The sequence below is a fragment of the Melanotaenia boesemani genome, chromosome 23 (assembly GCF_017639745.1).
Source record: "Melanotaenia boesemani isolate fMelBoe1 chromosome 23, fMelBoe1.pri, whole genome shotgun sequence".
Lineage (NCBI taxonomy): Eukaryota > Metazoa > Chordata > Actinopteri > Atheriniformes > Melanotaeniidae > Melanotaenia > Melanotaenia boesemani.
This window is the reverse complement of record NC_055704.1, coordinates 26,635,001-26,652,983: the sequence shown is the minus strand read 5'-3', so window position 1 is coordinate 26,652,983 and position 17,983 is coordinate 26,635,001. Positions and strand designations below refer to the sequence as shown.

Here is a 17,983-nt window from a genome sequence, read left to right as displayed (position 1 = left end):
GAGCTGCTTTCAGGCTGCTGGGAGAGAAAATGCCTGCTGTGATGAAGCCGAGTGGAAGGAAAAAGGGGAGGAAATTGCAGAAATATGTCCAGTATCATCCTCTCCATCTGTTCTCACTGGCATCCTGACCCCGCCATCCTTGGTGCGTGCAGATGAGCAGTCCGTCTTGCACCAGGGACTCTGGAGATGGAGGAGATGGACGAGAACGGAGACCATGAAACCAAGTGATAATGAAATATGGCCGGGTTTCTTCAAGAACAAGATAAGGCCTGTTTCTCATCTCTGTCCTATCAGCTTCTCTGGATCTAATGTGTTTTGAGGAAAAGGACACGTCTATTCAGAGCCGTGTGATCACTGCAAACACGGCAGAATGTGTGAAAGCATTACAGGCTCCATTATGATTTACAATGAGTCTGTATTTACACAGCAGCTGCTTTGGAGCAATAAAGGACAAGAACAGAGACAGAAGAGGACAACGCATCACGTGATAAATGAAAAGCCAGATCCAGCTTTCTTTTTCATTCCTAGGAAAAACACTCGGCCCAGAATGATTTCCAACCTCTTTAGTTACTGCGATAATAACTGCTTGATTAATGCTTCTGCTTGGAGTTTGTGACAATTTCAGGGTAGGTGAATACCTGCAAACCACCCTGCTCTTTTCAAGTTGTGCATCACGGTGTTCGGTGGCGTCGCTCAGGTAAACAAACAGTGCTGATATATGCTGATATAAGAACGAGTGAGTAATTAAATTCTGCAGAAAGTTTCTCGTAGGAAAAAAGGTTGTAATTTACTGAGCAGCAGTGATGCTGAGTGATGGCGTCTGAACTTCAGCGGAGGTCTGATGGAGCTGCTTACTGCAGATACCAATCGTCGGTGTTCTAACTGACAAACTCTACAACTTTCCATAAAAATGCTAATATGGGTTATGGAGAGAGGCTGGAGCACTTTCCATCGGCTGAAAGGGGCCATTATCAGGAAATTTAGTGAACATTAGTCCGATAACGCCTCCGTCACAAGGTGAGGGAATTAATGCGTCGCATTAGGAGGAATCGTGTGGCTCATTCGCAGGTTGGTGATTGACATGTTGGATCATCATCAGCCTCCTTTGTGTGTGTGCTGTAAGCCTGGAGGAGGAACCCCCCCCCCCCAGCGTCACATTGCATTACAGAGTCAGCGGCGTGGTATCATCACATCAAATTAGTCTTAATGAACACAAGCGAGTCTACTGAGGAGAGAGATAATCAAACTTTTATTAAATGACTTAATCTTCTGTACATGCATAATGTAATGGAAAGACAGAGAGAGGTTTGTGATGTCTGTCTGGGAGGGGCTGATCTTTAGCCCAAAAAGATTATCAGCCACAGTGCAGGAGCTCAGCGAGCAGCCCCTCAAAGAGAAGAACCAACTTAACACAGATGGAGATGCTGAAAGCCGGCGAGCCTGTTCCCTCAGTAAACATGACACTTTTCCTCCTTCCATTCATTTGGTTATAAAGTCAAGAAAACGCAGCTCTGTAGCTCACTGCACACAACCTAACATGCTACCTAACATCTACCAGAATCACCTGTAAACATCCCTAAAGCATTTCATCAAGACGTCCACCCTGAAAATGCATACAGCGCATGACTCATAGAAGCTGTTCTGGTTTAAACTGGAACCATTTCAAACTTTATTCTGATTTTGAAGAAGCTTCTAATGGAAAGAAATGTACCAAGAAGTTATTAGAAGAAAGGGATCATTCATAAAGCACCAGGCTTTAACCATTATTAAAAATATACAAAAAAAGAGAGAAGTCTCATGCATTGCAAGGCACCGAGCCCACTTTGGCTGCTGACACTGTCGCAGTTATAACGCTGAATTTGGTCCTCGACAATCAACAAGCTCAAACTTTGCACCACGGGAGAGTTTTCTGTTCTTTTACTGGGACTAAACTGTTGTGTGCAGAGTGGAAGCGTCGATATTTAGCCTCTAAAGTTTTCATGGCTTGTTTTTGCAGCACGTACATTCATTGTATTTTTTTATTTTTTAAGACCATGTCCTAAAGAAAAATATCTAAACTGCCTATATACAAAACATTTACATTAAATATGTATAAGATGGCAGAAACCTCCTACCCCTCCGCTCTGCCGCCACAACAAATAGAGTAAATGTTTTTGAAGGCTGTGAGTCTCTGAGGACGACGTTTAGTCTCACTTCGGACAAAGATGCTGAGTCATCGACAGGTGGAGGCCGGGGGACGAGTCTACCTCGTCAGCTGACCCACCACTTTCAGCAGAGTCTTGTTCTCCTGCTTGAGCTGCTCGTTCTCGTCTTCAATGTCATCCAGGTCCTGCAAAGAGGGCACAGCAGAGTTAGTCTGAGTTAAACCAGGTGTGATTCACCTGAGGTCAGGCTGCTTTGAGAGCAACAAACTACACATGAACAGCATCAGTTAGTTGGGGAGCAGCTCCATGTTGTCTCCTCAAACCGACACTCCTCCATCAGAGCCAGAACCAGACAGGTTCTGCTGGGACAGTCACGCTGAGGTGGTTGGGGATTTACTCATACTCAACATGTTGGACGTCATGAGAGAAAAGCAAGTTCATAGGTGTTATCCTCATGTCTACAGTATAACAATGTCCACGTTAAGGGGCCGTCCCCACGACGCAAACCCCCCTTTCATCCCCACGAAGCAGGGATGAGCCTCCATGAAGCCGACCATGTCTGAAGCAGGAACCAAGGTGGATCAGTTTGAGTCCGCTCCCGTCTGCCGTTCTGTGTGGACAGCGAAGCTGCACAACTGGAAGATATGACGTCAGTGTGATTCCCAATCCACCCTTCCTCCAGTTTTTCATGTTTTAGAGTCCGGCATTTTTTGAAGAAGAAGCTCAACTTCTTCATTAGTCCAAAGAAAAATTTCTCTTTTGCTTCAACAGTGAATCCTTAGCTTCTTCTCTTCTCTGCTTCCGATGTGAACTTCCTGCAACACGCAGTGAGTCTTTATCTGCACATGCGTTGTTGTGCTCTAGCTTTGGAGTGTTATTCTCTAGCGCCCCCACAGCCTGTAGTATGTACTGCAGCGGTGTCGTGGGGATGTTGAAGCCTTTCTACTAGTTTTTGCCACCGTTTTTACACCTGAACCGGCTTCTGTGCCATGTGGACATAACCTAAAGCTTCACCAGAATCCACAACTTGGCTTAATCCCTGCCCGAGACTGCTCCACCCCCTTCCTGTAATCTCCACCCCAACCAGGCTGGGCAAATGGCCGATGGAGGTTTTCCTTCCTGGTTCTGATGGAGATTTTCTTTCCTGGTCCTTGTCCTGATGGAGGTTTTTCTTCCTTCCTGGTTCTGATGGAGATTTTCCTTCCTTCCTGGTTCTGATGGAGATTTTCTTTCCTGGTCCTTGTCCTGATGGAGGTTTTTCTTCCTTCCTGGTTCTGATGGAGGTTTTCCTTCCTGGTTCTGATGGAGATTTTCTTTCCTGGTCCTTGTCCTGATGGAGGTTTTTCTTCCTTCCTGGTTCTGATGGAGGTTTTCCTTCCTTCCTGGTTCTGATGGAGATTTTCCTTCCTGGTCCTTGTCCTGATGGAGGTTTTTCTTCCTTCCTGGTTCTGATGGAGGTTTTCCTTCCTGGTTCTGATGGAGATTTTCTTTCCTGGTCCTTGTCCTGATGGAGGTTTTTCTTCCTTCCTGGTTCTGATGGAGGTTTTCCTTCCTTCCTGGTTCTGATGGAGATTTTCCTTCCTGGTCCTTGTCCTGATGGAGGTTTTTCTTCCTTCCTGGTTCTGATGGAGGTTTTCCTGGTCCTTGTCCTGATGGAGGTTTTTCTTCCTTCCTGGTTCTGATGGAGGTTTTCCTTCTTGGTTCTGATGGAGATTTTCTTTCCTGGTCCTTGTCCTGATGGAGGTTTTTCTTCCTTCCTGGTTCTGATGGAGATTTTCTTTCCTGGTCCTTGTCCTGATGGAGGTTTTTCTTCCTTCCTGGTTCTGATGGAGATTTTCTTTCCTGGTCCTTGTCCTGATGGAGGTTTTTCTTCCTTCCTGGTTCTGATGGAGGTTTTCCTTCTTGGTTCTGATAGAGATTTTCCTTCCTGGTCCGTGTCCTGATGGAGGTTTTTCTTCCTTCCTGGTTCTGGTTCTGATGGAGGTTTTCCTCCCTGGTTCTGGTTCTGACGGAGGTTTTCCTCTATGCTGGGTTTCTTTAGGTCATTTCATGAGTTGCTTTACATCAGTGGTTCCAAAATGGGTGTTGGCCCCCAGGGGAGGCCCAGAGTTATGACAGGTACAAGCAGCAAGGCTAAATAAAATTTATAGTTTTTGCACTGCCATCAAAACATGGACAAACGATGATGAATCAACAGCGATTACTACCTGAGAGGAAAAGCAAACATGAGGCAGGTCTTTCCCTGGACTGGACCAGGTGATGGTCAATGGTGGGAAATGAAGAGCGGCCACGGTGTGCTGTATGAAGCTAAACAAGTTACGACGCTACGGAGAAAAGCCTGCTGATCACTCTAGAAATAAACTACTAGTTGTCATATATAACATGGTTTTACTACCCATGGAAAGCTCAACTCACCTGAAGAAGATTGCAGAGTTTCTGGGTTTAAAACGCCTCACACGGTAGAAAAGGAACTGATGATTCCTTCTGCCATTAATGTGGTTTTAACTATACTTAACTATATAACTATACTTAACCAAGTAGCAGCCAGTAAACTAAAACCGGGGCCCAGTTTTTTGGAAGCATCGGGGTGATGGGGGGAGCTTGACATTATCGATGAAAAGGGAAACCACTGGTTTACATGAACACAGTTATGATAACATGGACTATGTGGATCATTTAATGGGTTTAACTGGATTATAAATGAACTGGATTGTGTCTGTAAAAATGCCTTTAGATGTCTTGTTGTAAATTGGTGCTGTGTAAATAAAGCTGAATCAAAATGAGGAATAATAATTGTTAAAGCTGAAGGTTTATAAAACTTTCTGTTAAATAGTTACTGAGATGACCTAAAAGAGACATTTATGCATGTATTAGTGTTTGTTTTACCCGTTTCCCCCCATTTACCATTTAATTAGATTAAGGGTTTTTCATAAAGGTCGTTCCCAGATTTTCCATCATACAGATTTTACTAGTATATATATATATATATAAATATATATATATATATATATTTTTTTTTTTTTACAGTCATTTAGCAGAAGCTTCTCCAGAGCGACTTACATCTGAAGGTGGTCAGGCAGCAGGGTTGACGGTCTTGCCCAAAGACCCAACTGGAAGGTGTTCGTCCCCTGCAGGATTCTAACTCCTGCATGGGAGACGGATGGCCTGCCTTTTTTTAAAAAAATGCTTTAACCAGGCTCCACCAGACCAGAAACAGTAAAGGGTGTGAGTCATGTTGCTGCTCAGTTACTCCTGAACAAGTCAATAAGCTTCCAAAAAGGTTTGACATTTAAAATACATAGACGATATAATCAGCATCAAAAACAAAACATTGCAACTCAAAGCCAGAAGTTTTCTTTTTAAGGCTTATTGAAGAGCAGATCCACATCTACCAGCTGGGTTTGATCTGTTGTCTTCTCCTAAATAAACTTCACAGTGACTGAGGCTTCAGTCTTCCTCTGACTGGATCAGCTGTTATCTCCTGTTTGACATCAGGCCCTGCAGCAGACACATTTCTGATGCTTCTCGCTGCATCCTAACAGGAAGCACTTCTGTTGCCCGTCCTTGTGATCCTATCAGAGTTATGCCTCCTGCAATATTGTGTCCTTTGTGTTTGCAGACAGGTTGTGGAGTATCTATCATAACAACAAAAGTGTCCAGATAAAACAGCAACATTAGACTTGTTTCTAAAAATGTGCACATCGCTGACCGCGTCCTCTGCTGGGAGAGTTTGATTTGTTTAGATCTGACTGGCTCCAAGGGGGACAGCAAAGACCTATTCTCTGTAAATATTTCAGACATGACAGGATTTCTAAATGTCTCCCCGTCTACTTCGTTTGCCTTCAGAGGTGCAAAAACAAGAAAACCAGATATGTCCTTCCACCATCCCTTGTATCCAGGAAACATGCAAAGTATAAAAGTTTAGGAGGAACTGTTAAGCGTAAAAGGAGTGTCCAGTCACGGGCAGACAACAGCATCTAAACCAGTACAGCACCAGTTCCAAAAGAATTGTGATACTTTTACATATAAATAAAAACACAAACTCATCAGGTCATATTTTTTTCCTCTAGAACATAAACAACACATCAGAGGATGAAGCTGAGACATTTCACCATGTGATGGAAAATATGAGCTGATAGTGGATCTGATGCAGCAACACGTCTGGAAGAAATGTTCAGCACGGTGTAAAGCGTAGTTCCAGGGTGGTGTTCAGCATGGTGTAAAAAGTAGTTCCAGGGTGATGTTCAGCACGGTGTAAAGCGTAGTTCCAGGGTGGTGTTCAGCATGGTGTAAAAAGTAGTTCCAGGGTGGTGTTCAGCATGGTGTAAAAAGTAGTTCCAGGGTGGTGTTCAGCACGGTGTAAAAAGTAGTTCCAGGGTGATGTTCAGCACGGTGTAAAATGTAGTTCCAGGGTGATGTTCAGCATGGTGTAAAAAGTAGTTCCAGGGTGGTGTTCAGCATGGTGTAAAAAGTAGTTCCAGGGTGGTGTTCAGCATGGTGTAAAGAGTAGTTCCGGGGTGATGTTCAGAATGGTGTAAAAAGTAGTTCCAGCTGGATGTTCAGCATGGTGTAAAAAGTAGTTCCAGGGTGGTGTTCAGCATGGTGTAAAGAGTAGTTCCAGGGTGATGTTCAGAATGGTGTAAAAAGTAGTTCCAGGGTGGTGTTCGGCGTGGTGTAAAAAGTAGTTCCAGGGTGATGTTCAGCATGGTGTAAAAAGTAGTTCCAGGGTGGTGTTCAGCATGGTGTAAAGAGTAGTTCCAGGGTGATGTTCAGAATGGTGTAAAAAGTAGTTCCAGCTGGATGTTCAGCATGGTGTAAAAAGTAGTTCCAGGGTGGTGTTCAGCATGGTATAAAAAGTAGTTCCAGGGTGGTGTTCGGCGTGGTGTAAAAAGTAGTTCCAGGGTGATGTTCAGCATGGTGTAAAAAGTAGTTCCAGGGTGGTGTTCGGCATGGTGTAAAAAGTAGTTCCAGGGTGATGTTCGGCACGGTGTAAAAAGTAGTTCCAGGGTGATGTTCGGCACGGTGTAAAAAGTAGTTCCAGGGTGGTGTTCAGCACGGTGTAAAGAGTAGTTCCAGGGTGATGTTCGGCGTGGTGTAATAAATAGTTCCAGGGTGGTGTTCAGCACGGTCTAAAAAGTAGTTCCAGGGTGACGTTCAGCATGGTCTAAAAAGTAGTTCCAGGGTGACGTTCGGCACGGTGTAAAATGTAGTTCCAGGGTGGTGTTCAGCATGGTGTAAGAAGTAGTTCCAGGGTGGTGTTCAGCATGGTGTAAAGAGTAGTTCCAGGGTGATGTTCAGAATGGTGTAAAAAGTAGTTCCAGGGTGATGTTCGGCACGGTGTAAAAAGTAGTTCCAGGGTGGTGTTCAGCATTGTGTAAAAAGTAGCTCCAGGGTGATGTTCGGCGCGGTGTAAAAAGTAGTTCCAGGGTGATGTTCGGCACGGTGTAAAAAGTAGTTCCAGGGTGGTGTTCGGCGCGGTGTAAAAAGTAGTTCCAGGGTGATGTTCAGCACGGTGTAAAAAGTAGTTCCAGGGTGGTGTTCAGCATGTTGTAAAAAGTAGTTTCAGGGTGGTGTTCAGCATGGTGTAAAAAGTAGTTCCAGGGTGATGTTCGGCATGGTGTAAAAAGTAGTTCCAGGGTGGGGTTCGGCATGGTGTAAAAAGTAGTTCCAGGGTGATGTTCAGCATGGTGTAAAAAGTAGTTCCAGGGTGGTGTTCAGCATGGTGTAAGAAGTAGTTCCAGGGTGATGTTCAGCATGGTGTAAAAAGTAGTTCCAGGGTGGTGTTCGGCATGGTGTAAGAAGTAGTTCCAGGGTGATGTTCAGCATGGTGTAAGAAGTAGTTCCAGGGTGATGTTCAGCATGGTGTAAAAAGTAGTTCCAGGGTGGTGTTCGGCATGGTGTAAGAAGTAGTTCCAGGGTGATGTTCAGCATGGTGTAAGAAGTAGTTCCAGGGTGATGTTCAGCATGGTGTTGCATCTCTTCTTCTAACATGTCTGGAAACGTCTGGGAAGTGAGGAGACCAGTTGCTGGAGGTTTAGGAATGTTGTCCCACTCTGGTCTGATGCAGGATTCTACCTGCTCTACAGTCCTGGACCTTGGTGACTGGATTTCTGCTTCCATGATGCTCCAGATGTTGTGTACTGGTGAAAGGTCTGGACTGCAGGCAGGCCAGTTCAGCAGCTGGACTCTTCTCCTGTGAAGCCATGCTGCTGTGATGGATGCAGGATGTGGTTCAGCATCGTCTTGCTGAAATCTGCAAGGCCTTCCCTGAAAGAGACGTTGTCTGGATGGGAGCAGATGTTGCTCTAAAACCTCCATGTACTTTTCAGCATTGATGGAGCTTCACAGATGTGGAAGCTGCCCACGCCATAGGCACTAATGCAGCCCCATCCCATCAGAGATGCAGCTTTTCACCTGTCCACTGATAACAAGCTGGATGCTCCCTCTCCTCTTTAGTCTGCAGGACACGCCGTCCATGTTTCCACAAACTAGTTCACATCTTCATCCAGGTTTCCACTTTGCCTCAGACCATTTTAAATGAGCTTTGGTCCAGAGAAGATGGAAGAAGCTGGTTCTGGATCCTGTTCACATCTGGCTTCTTCTCTGCATGATGGAGCTTTAACCTGCATTAGTGGGTTTCAGGGTGAACTGTGTTCACAGACGGTGGTTTCTGGAAGTCTTCCTGAGTCCATGTAGTGGTTTCCAGTAGAGGATCATGTCTGCTTTTACTGCAGAAGATCACCAGCATCCAGTTTGACCTTCATCCTTGTCCCATGCACACAGAGTCCTCAGTGTTTTGGTGATACTGTACACTGTAGATGGTGGGATCTTTAATGTGTTCACAAAGTTTTCTGAAATTGTTCCAGCTTTTAGAGCCAGGTTGTCTCAGATTGGTGAAGCTCTGTCCATCATTAGACAAGTTTATTTCTGCAGCACATTTCATGTACAAGACAATTCAAAGTACATAAAACATTAACAGCATTACCGATGGTGCAAAGAACGCCTTCAGAAACAGTAAAAGGCAGCAAGAAATAGCAAAAATCACAATAAAATCATAAATTACATCAAATGATTGAAAGCAGATCAGTTCTTCCAGCCCTGACCTTTAGCAGCAGTATCAGGCTTAGAATAACAAAAGCATAAACAGTGTATAATGGAAAGAATCCAACTAATTGTACAAACATCAGTTATAAACTCCAAATTCATCATAACTAATTAACTCTGATGTGGGAAAATGTGGAAACATTTCAGGGTCACCTTTGCAAACTGTGTGGAAACATATCTGTCTGCCATTGATGATAAAAAAAAAAAACACCTGATTGGGTTTTAACGTAATAAAGTCTAAATCCTGCTGAGAACAGTGAACTTTTGTTGAGGGATTCCAGCTGTGAAATGAAGTCTTTGTTCTAAATGGCGGCTGATTTTCTGACAATACGGCACTGATTGGTAGAACCTGGTGATCGCTTCGTTTGCCCCTTGGATGTACTTTACTGAGTACGAAATGACAGCAAAGAGGAGATTAAACTTCACTTTCAAAGTTTTAATTGGCAGGTTATGGAGCTCTGAACGCTGGATTTAGACCGTTATTTTACTAGTACTCGTCTCTGCACATCCTTCATTCTCATCTTTTAACCTGTATAGTGCAGCAGGACTGCTGACCCTGATATTTTCTTTTCCTTTGTAATAGTACATGCATTGCTGAATAAATGAATTTAACATAGAGGAAGTTCACCACACTGACTAAATACTACATAAATCTTATAAAGTAAATATGTTTGTAACAATTAAATCTCAAGGAAACTCGCTGTAAGAAAACTCGTGTTCTCCGAAAATGATTGCATATAACCCAACAAACACATGGAAATGCTCAAAATATCAACATCAGAGCAGAAAATGACTTACTCTGTTCAGCAAGTCGATTTCCTCCTTCAGCTTCCCGATGATTTCATCTTTATCCTGTTGGGCCTTCAGCAGCCTGGCGTTCTCATTACGCTCTCTAGCTAGCTCCTGAAAACAAACAAGGAAAAACCTGTTCACGTATGATAAGAAATAAATAAATCAGGAAACAGAAGCAGTATTTACTTTTTCCAGACATACAGTAAAGCCACACGCTAAACTCCAGGTGTTCAGGAGAACTGCTGCGAGAAAGAAAAGGCTTTTTATACAGATGTGTGTGAGATGTGGGTTTTGTAAGACCATGAGTTCAAAAAGCTGGAAAGCTTTTTAAATTTCACTTAAAAACAGAATTAAATTATTTGTAAATCTCTTAAAACACTCACTGTCCACGTCATCAGCTCTACCTGTTCTACTTCCTGCTAATGCAAATATCCAACCAGCCAATCACACGGCAGCATGTAGCCATGTAGACGTGGTGAAGACGACCTGTTGGTATTCAAGCTGAGCATCAGAATGACGAAGAAAGAGGATTAAAGAGACTTTGAACGTGACATGGTTGTTGGTCTGAGTATTTACTGAGATTTCCACCCACAACCATCTCCAGGGTTTCCAGAGATGGTCTGAAGAAGAGAAAATATCCAGAGCAGCAGTTGTCTGGACCAGGATGCAGCAGAAGACACACCTCCTGCCAGCTAAGAACAGGAAACTGAGGCTACAATTCACACACACTCACCAACACTGGACAATAGAAGATGGAGAAACGTTGCTGGTCTGATGAGTCTCCATTTCAGCTCCACAATCAGATGCTCGGCTCAGAATCTGCTGGAAACATCATGAAAACATGGATCCATCCTGCCTTGGATCAACGCTTCAGGCTGCTGCTGGTGTGATGGTGGGGGGAGGTTTTCTTGGTCCACTTTGGGCCCCTTAGTACCAACGTGGCCTGGTTTAACCAGCACAGCCTACCTGAGTGTTGTTGCTGACCATGTCCATCCCTTTATGACCACAGTGGAGCATCTTCTGATGCTACTTCCAGCAGGATAATGCACCATGTCACAAAGCTCAGATCATCTCCACCTGCTTTCTAGAACATGACGATGAGTTCACTGGACTCCAACGGCCTCCACAGCCACCAGATCTCAGTCCAGTAGAGCAGCTTTGGGATGTGGTGGAACGGGAGATTCTCATCATGGATGCAGCCGACAAACCTGCAGCAACTGTGTGATGCTGTCATGTCAATATGGAGAAAACCTCTGAGGAAGGTTTCCACCACCTGCTTCATCTGTCACACCAGGAATGAGGGTGTTCTGGAGGAGAAAGGGGACCAAGCTGGTTGTAGCGAGGTGGACCTGATCAAGTGGCTGGTAAGTGTACGTACAAGCATATAACTTCATAGACGTATCTCTAAATGTACATCTGGGGGAACTGCAAACAACTGGTTCCAGACATCTTTTTGACAAATATATTTAAAGCTGTTTTACTATATATTTTAATTTCTATTTTCCAGGTACAGTATCTTTAAAAATTAAATCTATACCAAATACTCACGAACAAACAAATTCAGTCTTCCTTTCATTCAGGCGTCTTGTAAATTGTGCTTAAAAGCCAGCGTGTGCATGTTGCCTCCTTCCACATCCTGGATATTGTTCCTTTCTTAATGACTGCATGCATGCTATAAACACATCAGATTAACATGCACACATCTTGAAATTCCTGTTTTCTTTCATCTCAGTTTTCTTTCTGTTGCAGAGAAGAATAAAGTTGTTTCCATAGCAACTGATCAAGCAGTTCTAGCAGATCAACAAGAATGAAGCTGTCCATAGCAAGACTTGTTTGCTGCCTTCTAAGGGTTTAAAGGTAGATATTTAAAGAAAAGGGGCTGAAGATCAGTCTGAAAGGATCAAGGTGTTTCTTCACAATCAGCTGTGTACTGCTTCTGGTTTTCAGTTATGTCTGAGGACATCAAGTTGAAGCCAGGAGTCAGAGCAGCTTCATACCAGCAGACCTGTCGTACGTATCTGACTGTGTATGAAAGTAAAAAAAAGAACCGAACAGAAATAAAGGTGTGAAATATCGTTTCAAAAGCATTTCTGGCCATTTGACCCTGAGGAAGGCCTCAGCCAGGTCAGAGCCACACTTCATTTAACAAGCTCTGGTGAAAAGCCAGTCTCAGTGACATTTGATTCTGGGTTGAGTTTGTGCTGTGGGAGCAGAGAGGGGCTGGTGTCTGATAGGGGCTGTGCAGAAGGAAAAAGACATATCTGAACTGTTAAAGGTCATCTCTCCAACATCAGAGATTTTTTTCTCTTCAGAGTGCAGCTGCAGTTTTCAGACAGAAAATCCAAACTCTGGCAGCTGCACAAAGGACTGGAATTGGAAATTCATCTGAACAAAGCTTCTTTTATTGCAGCTCTGAGCTGACAATCTGGTGCAAGTCACAGAGCACCGAAACACTGAAAGGATATGAGATGTCAGCCATAAGGCTCTGCAAGTTTAGATTTCCAATGATCCGTTGGAAAGATGTAAGCAGGAAAACCTACTAAAACTGCCTCATTGCTGACTTACTGACATGCACATCAGAAGAAGGAAGCACGCATGAAGCTTTGTCTCCCGTCCCGTCCATCACATCCCAAAGCTGCTCTACTGGACTGAGATCTGAGATCATATATAAAGCAGGCGTAGGAACAAAAACCAGTGTACACCACGCATAGTCAACGTTTGGGATTTATAAAAACCAAACGTGACAGGTGACTCTGACCCAGGCATACACACAAATTCTAGAAAAACTTGAAACGGCGACACCACCAGTACAGAATAAAACCAAGGAAATGATTTATGTTAGATATTAAAGCTGTTTGCAGAAATGAATGAAGACACATTCCATATTAATCCTCCTAAGAGCCACGCTCGGAGGGAAAACAGGATTTCCAGGAAAAAGGGAGATGATGTTAAAAAGAAGTTCAACCACTAAAACATGTTCTGTCATTGTGAAACAAAACTTCATGTTATAAAACCCATCCAGATAAATAAGGAGCCAGTCTGCTGCCAGCATGTAGCATCAGTGTGGAAAGTAGCTTTGGTCCTTCGTTCCAGCAGAGCGGGACCAGACTGGAGGCTGGGGGTCCAGAAGTGATGCTACGCTAACGAAACACACAAGAGGAGGATTTCCTTTATTTATTCTTACACAATGCTTTTTATTGTTGTCCTTATTTCTGTCCACCCAGCTGCACCACCGCCCCCCATCTGGAGCACGCCCACTCAGCTGGAGCACACCCACCCAGCTGGAGCACCGCCCACCCAGCTGGAACACCCAGCACCTAGAAAGAAATATTATTGAACACTAAAAAACCTGCTACCATCTCAAAAGTGTCCATATTTATTTTATAAATTAAAACAAAGGAATAAATTACCGACATCATTTAGCAGACGTTTTTCTCCACAGTGGCCTACTGTCCTAAGGCCCCAACTGGAAGGTGTTAATATTCCCCCTGTGGGATTCGAACCTCGATCTCACGCATGACAGATGGATGCTCTACCGACTGAGATATCCTGCAGGGCCATCCGATGCCTCTGGCATGTCTTCCCTCTCTTCCCTCCTGAGCCGTGATGGAAACGATGAATATTAATGAATAGTGATGAATATTTATTAGAGGCGTTCACCTGACCTTTTATAGCCACCATGTGGGTGGGGCAAGGCGTTCTCTCACCTGCGCCAGCTTTAGAGTTGATGCTGATTTATGAACGGAAACAGGCATGGGACATGCGGCGCATGCTTTTAGAAATCCGTTGTGCTCTGCATTTCCTGTTTTCCCTGCGTACGCCACCCATGGTCTGCTTTGCTACGCTCAGGTTTAGAAACGAGGCCCCTGGTGGCTGTGGAGGCCGTTGGAGTCCAGTGAACTCATCGTCATGTTCTAGAAAGCAGGTGGAGATGATCTGAGCTTTGTGACATGGTGCATTATCCTGCTGGAAGTAGTATCAGAAGATGCTCCACTGTGGTCATAAAGGGATGGACATGGTCAGTAAAAGTATCCCCGCACTGTTCCACCAGCAGCAGCCTGACCTGTTGAGCCGAGGCCGACTGGGCTTGGAAGGTAAATTGTGTTGATGTGGACGGGGGTGGAAATAAATAGGTTTAGACTTCTTTCCTTTCCTTTTCAAACATGAATGAAATTGCATGTTTAGCTTGCGCCTGATGGGGGTGGACTGCTTGGTTTACTTTGATAAGTTGTTTTTAAAAGGCAGGATGGATCCATGTTTTCATGTTTCCACCAGATTCTGAGCCTCGCATCTGAATGTGGTGAACTGTAGTTTAAGCTGGCGGTGTTTGGTCTGAGAACATAAACGGTTATTTAACTCATCAACAGAAGCCCGTTTGGCTGCTATGCTACCGTAACGCATCTAGAGAAAATACTAATGAAGGTAGACTGGACCTTTGAGGGGCTTGTCAGTTAAAAAAAATCAGTAAATACGGTGGTTGAAACACCTTTTTGTAATTTCTGCTCATTTAATCAATTTATCTTTTGGTATTTTTTTTTTCCTGATTGGAATCTCTGAATCACTTAATATAATGTCCCTATCTAGACCTGTACAAGATTTATTCTTTACTTTTCAGAAGAGTGAAACTGCCCTGATCCAGTGATGGAACCAGCAGATGTTCAGTAAATATCAGGTCTGTTTGACAGGGAAGGACTCGGACGTCTTTCTAGAACAGCTGACCTTCTCCCAGCAGGGAGGAAATCAAGCTGCCAGCCTGTGTGCTGCGTCTCATCGGTACCCTCGTCTCAGAGTAGATATCTACATTTACCTACCTTTTTGTCCAAAATAATATGTTTTAAGCCTGACATTTACCATTATCAGGTGATTGACAGAAACAGGGTGCACGCACCTTTTCCAGCTCCTCCAACCTTTTCTCCAGGTTTCCGGGTCCTGCAGGTCCTCCGTCTCTGAGGTGACGGTTGTGTCGCTGTCTGCTGTTTCCACCGACCTCCTCCTCAGACCCGTGTCCTGCAGAGCTGCACCACACAAGTAAATCAGGTTAAACTTAACCTGATTCAACTTTCAGTTAGTCACAAAGTTGTTAAAAAATGACATTTGTCTTCTCTTCTTGTCCGGAGTGTATTCACACTGAAGCCGTTTGAAGGTATGAATCACAGCTCATTACTTAACTTCAACGGGATGACACATCCATCATTAAAAGAACAGGTGGGACTATCTTCTGAGCATTGCCCTTTCAATAAGGCATGCATTATTAACACCCTTCTGTCTTTTATTCCTTTAATGGAGAAGAAGCCGGCGAGGATTTCCAACTTTGGTGCAAAAAGGATTCTGATTAAGAAACAATTTCCATGTTACAGCTTCAAATAGGCCCTGGGCCGCAGCAGCAAAGATGCGTCACTGTTCTTTCGTTGCTGAGAGAAGAAAATGGATTTAAAGGTTTTTAAATGCAGGTGAAGCAGAACATTAACCTTACCTACTTTCAACTTGCTGCTTCGAGACCGAAGTGGCTTGTAGAGAAAATTCATGTGCAGTTTATTTTCCTGCTGACCTTATTCTAATAATCATTTTGTTCCAAGTTTTACATCAACTTTGAACAAACTGCTAACTCATGACTGCAACAGCCCCCCTCCCTGGTAGGAGCAGAATGTGACAGGTTTATAAAATCCCCATATTGGGAGTCTGCAGGCTTCACTGGGCTGTCTGAAGGGGGCTGATGGTATTATTTCTGCTGCCGAAACAGTCTGGAAAGCTGCTGGCAAGACAAAGCACAAATATAACTTCTTTGTACCATCTGCACTCTTTTTAAACCCTGCCAGATATGACCCCCCCCCCCCCCCCCCCCCCTTATCAGAGGACTTTACAAAGTGTTGTTAGCTCAAAATGTAGAGGCAGTGGAGGGAGAACTGGGATTTTATAAATAATAACTATGACTGAAACTCCAAAATGTGAATAAAAACAGAATCCAGTGATTTACAATCTCATCAACTCATATTTCATTCCCAACATAAACAACATGTCAGAGGATGAAACAGACGTTTCACCATGAGATGAAAATATGAGCTGATGGTGAATCTGATGGAAAAAGTTGGAACAGGAGCAACAAAAGGCTGGAAAAGTACCTGGTACAAACCAGAAACACCTGGAGGAGCATTGGACAACTAATCAGGTTACCTGGCAGCAGGTCAGAAACATGACTGGATATAAAAGGAGCATTTCAGAGAGGCAGAGTCTCTCAGATGGAAAGATGGACAGAGCTTCACCAATCTGAGACTAACTGGCAGAAAAATGTTCCACAAAGTAAAATCGTGGAAATGTAGAAGATCCCACTATCTACAGAGTATCAAATTAAAAGATTTAGAGATTCAGAAGGAACCTCTGTGTGCACAAGACAAGGCTGAAGGTCAAACTGGAAGCTGGTGATCTTGGGGTTCTCAGTCAGCACTACATTAAAAGCAGACATGATTCTAGACTGAAAACCACTGCATGGAGTCAGGAAAACTTCCAGAAATCCATTTTCCAATTTCATGCCAGATGTGAACAGGATCCAGAACCAGCTTCTTCCGTCTACTCTGGACCAAAGCTCATTTAAAATGGTCTGAGGCAAAGTGGAAACCTGGATGAAGATGTGAACTAGTTTGTGGAAACATGGACGGCGTGTCCTGCAGACTAAAGAGGAGAGGGAGCATCCAGCTTGTTATCAGTGGACAGGTGAAAAGCTGCATCTCTGATGGGATGGGGCTGCATTAGTGCCTATGGTGTGGGAAGCTTCCACATCTGTGAAGCTCCATCAATGCTGAAAAGTACAAGGAGGTTTTAGAGCAACATCTGCTCCCATCCAGACAACGTCTCTTTCAGGGAAGGCCTTGCAGATTTCAGCAAGACGATGCTGAACCACATCCTGCATCCATCACAGCAGCATGGCTTCACAGGAGAAGAGTCCAGCTGCTGAACTGGCCTGCCTGCAGTCCAGACCTTTCACCAGTACACAACATCTGGAGCATCATGGAAGCAGAAATCCAGCAACCAAGGTCCAGGACTGTAGAGCAGCTAGAATCCTGCATCAGACCAGAATGGAACAACATTCCTCTCCTAAAACTCCAGCAACTGGTCTCCTCACTTCCCAGACGTTTCCAGACATGTTAGAAGAAGAAGGTGCTACAGTCTAAAGTTTACGGTCAAATTAAATTTCTTACTCAAATAAGTGTGATAAGGTGTAATAGGTCGTCTTACTGAGGAGGTGAGATATTGTTTATTTGTGTTGGGAAAGATGTAAAATGATTAATTCATTACTTATGGTAAAACTGAGTTAAAACGGTTGAAATAATTTGTTTATACAATTTCATATAATCTAAGAAATCGTTTAAGCAGTGTTTTCACAGCGATCCGTTACTCTGGGATCGACTGTTTTGCTGCACATGCTCACAAGATGATTTAATGGGGTTTCCTCATTCGAGTAAACCCGTTCACGAGGATACATCACTGAGTCTCCCTTGTGATCATTTATATCTTTTTACCAGGTATGTAATGTGTAAATAACACTAAACATAACTGTTAGTTTGTTTTCCTTATGTTCTAAGTAAGTTTGGATACTGTTATGACGATGTGTGTCACGGGAAAATGAAGATGTTAGCTTGGTAAACCAGTGTGTTAGCATTAGCCTCGTGGATTAGCCTCACAAGTTAGCCGCACTAGCCTGAGTACACGATAGTTATATTATTAGCAAGCATTTGTGTAAATGTAATATTTATGACATTTGTTTACACATTGTTAAGCGATTTATTTTGTGTTTTACAATGTCCATTATAATTTAGTGTGTTGTAATAGTTGGTACTTATTTAAATGATTTCAGAAGCCGTATGTATGCTACAAGGGTATGTTTTCTATTACTGTGAGCCTGGCATTTCATTAGGTTGTTCATTGTCAATTCAAGTAAACCCGTTCAT

General features: G+C 43.6%; 1 protein-coding gene across 1 annotated transcript in view; it reads right to left on the bottom strand.

The window, feature by feature from the left end:
* Window positions 1-1,230: 1,230 nt before the first annotated feature.
* The window catches only part of pawr (PRKC, apoptosis, WT1, regulator), an 83,523-nt gene continuing 66,770 nt past the window's right edge, over window positions 1,231-17,983 (bottom strand). The window contains exons 5-7 of the mRNA XM_041977347.1: window positions 14,929-15,055; window positions 10,047-10,151; window positions 1,231-2,329 (exon numbers count right to left, since the gene is read on the bottom strand). Of these exons, the coding sequence (XP_041833281.1) occupies window positions 2,243-2,329; window positions 10,047-10,151; window positions 14,929-15,055 (319 nt within the window). The 3' untranslated portion in view covers window positions 1,231-2,242. The remainder of the gene's footprint in view (window positions 2,330-10,046; window positions 10,152-14,928; window positions 15,056-17,983) is intronic.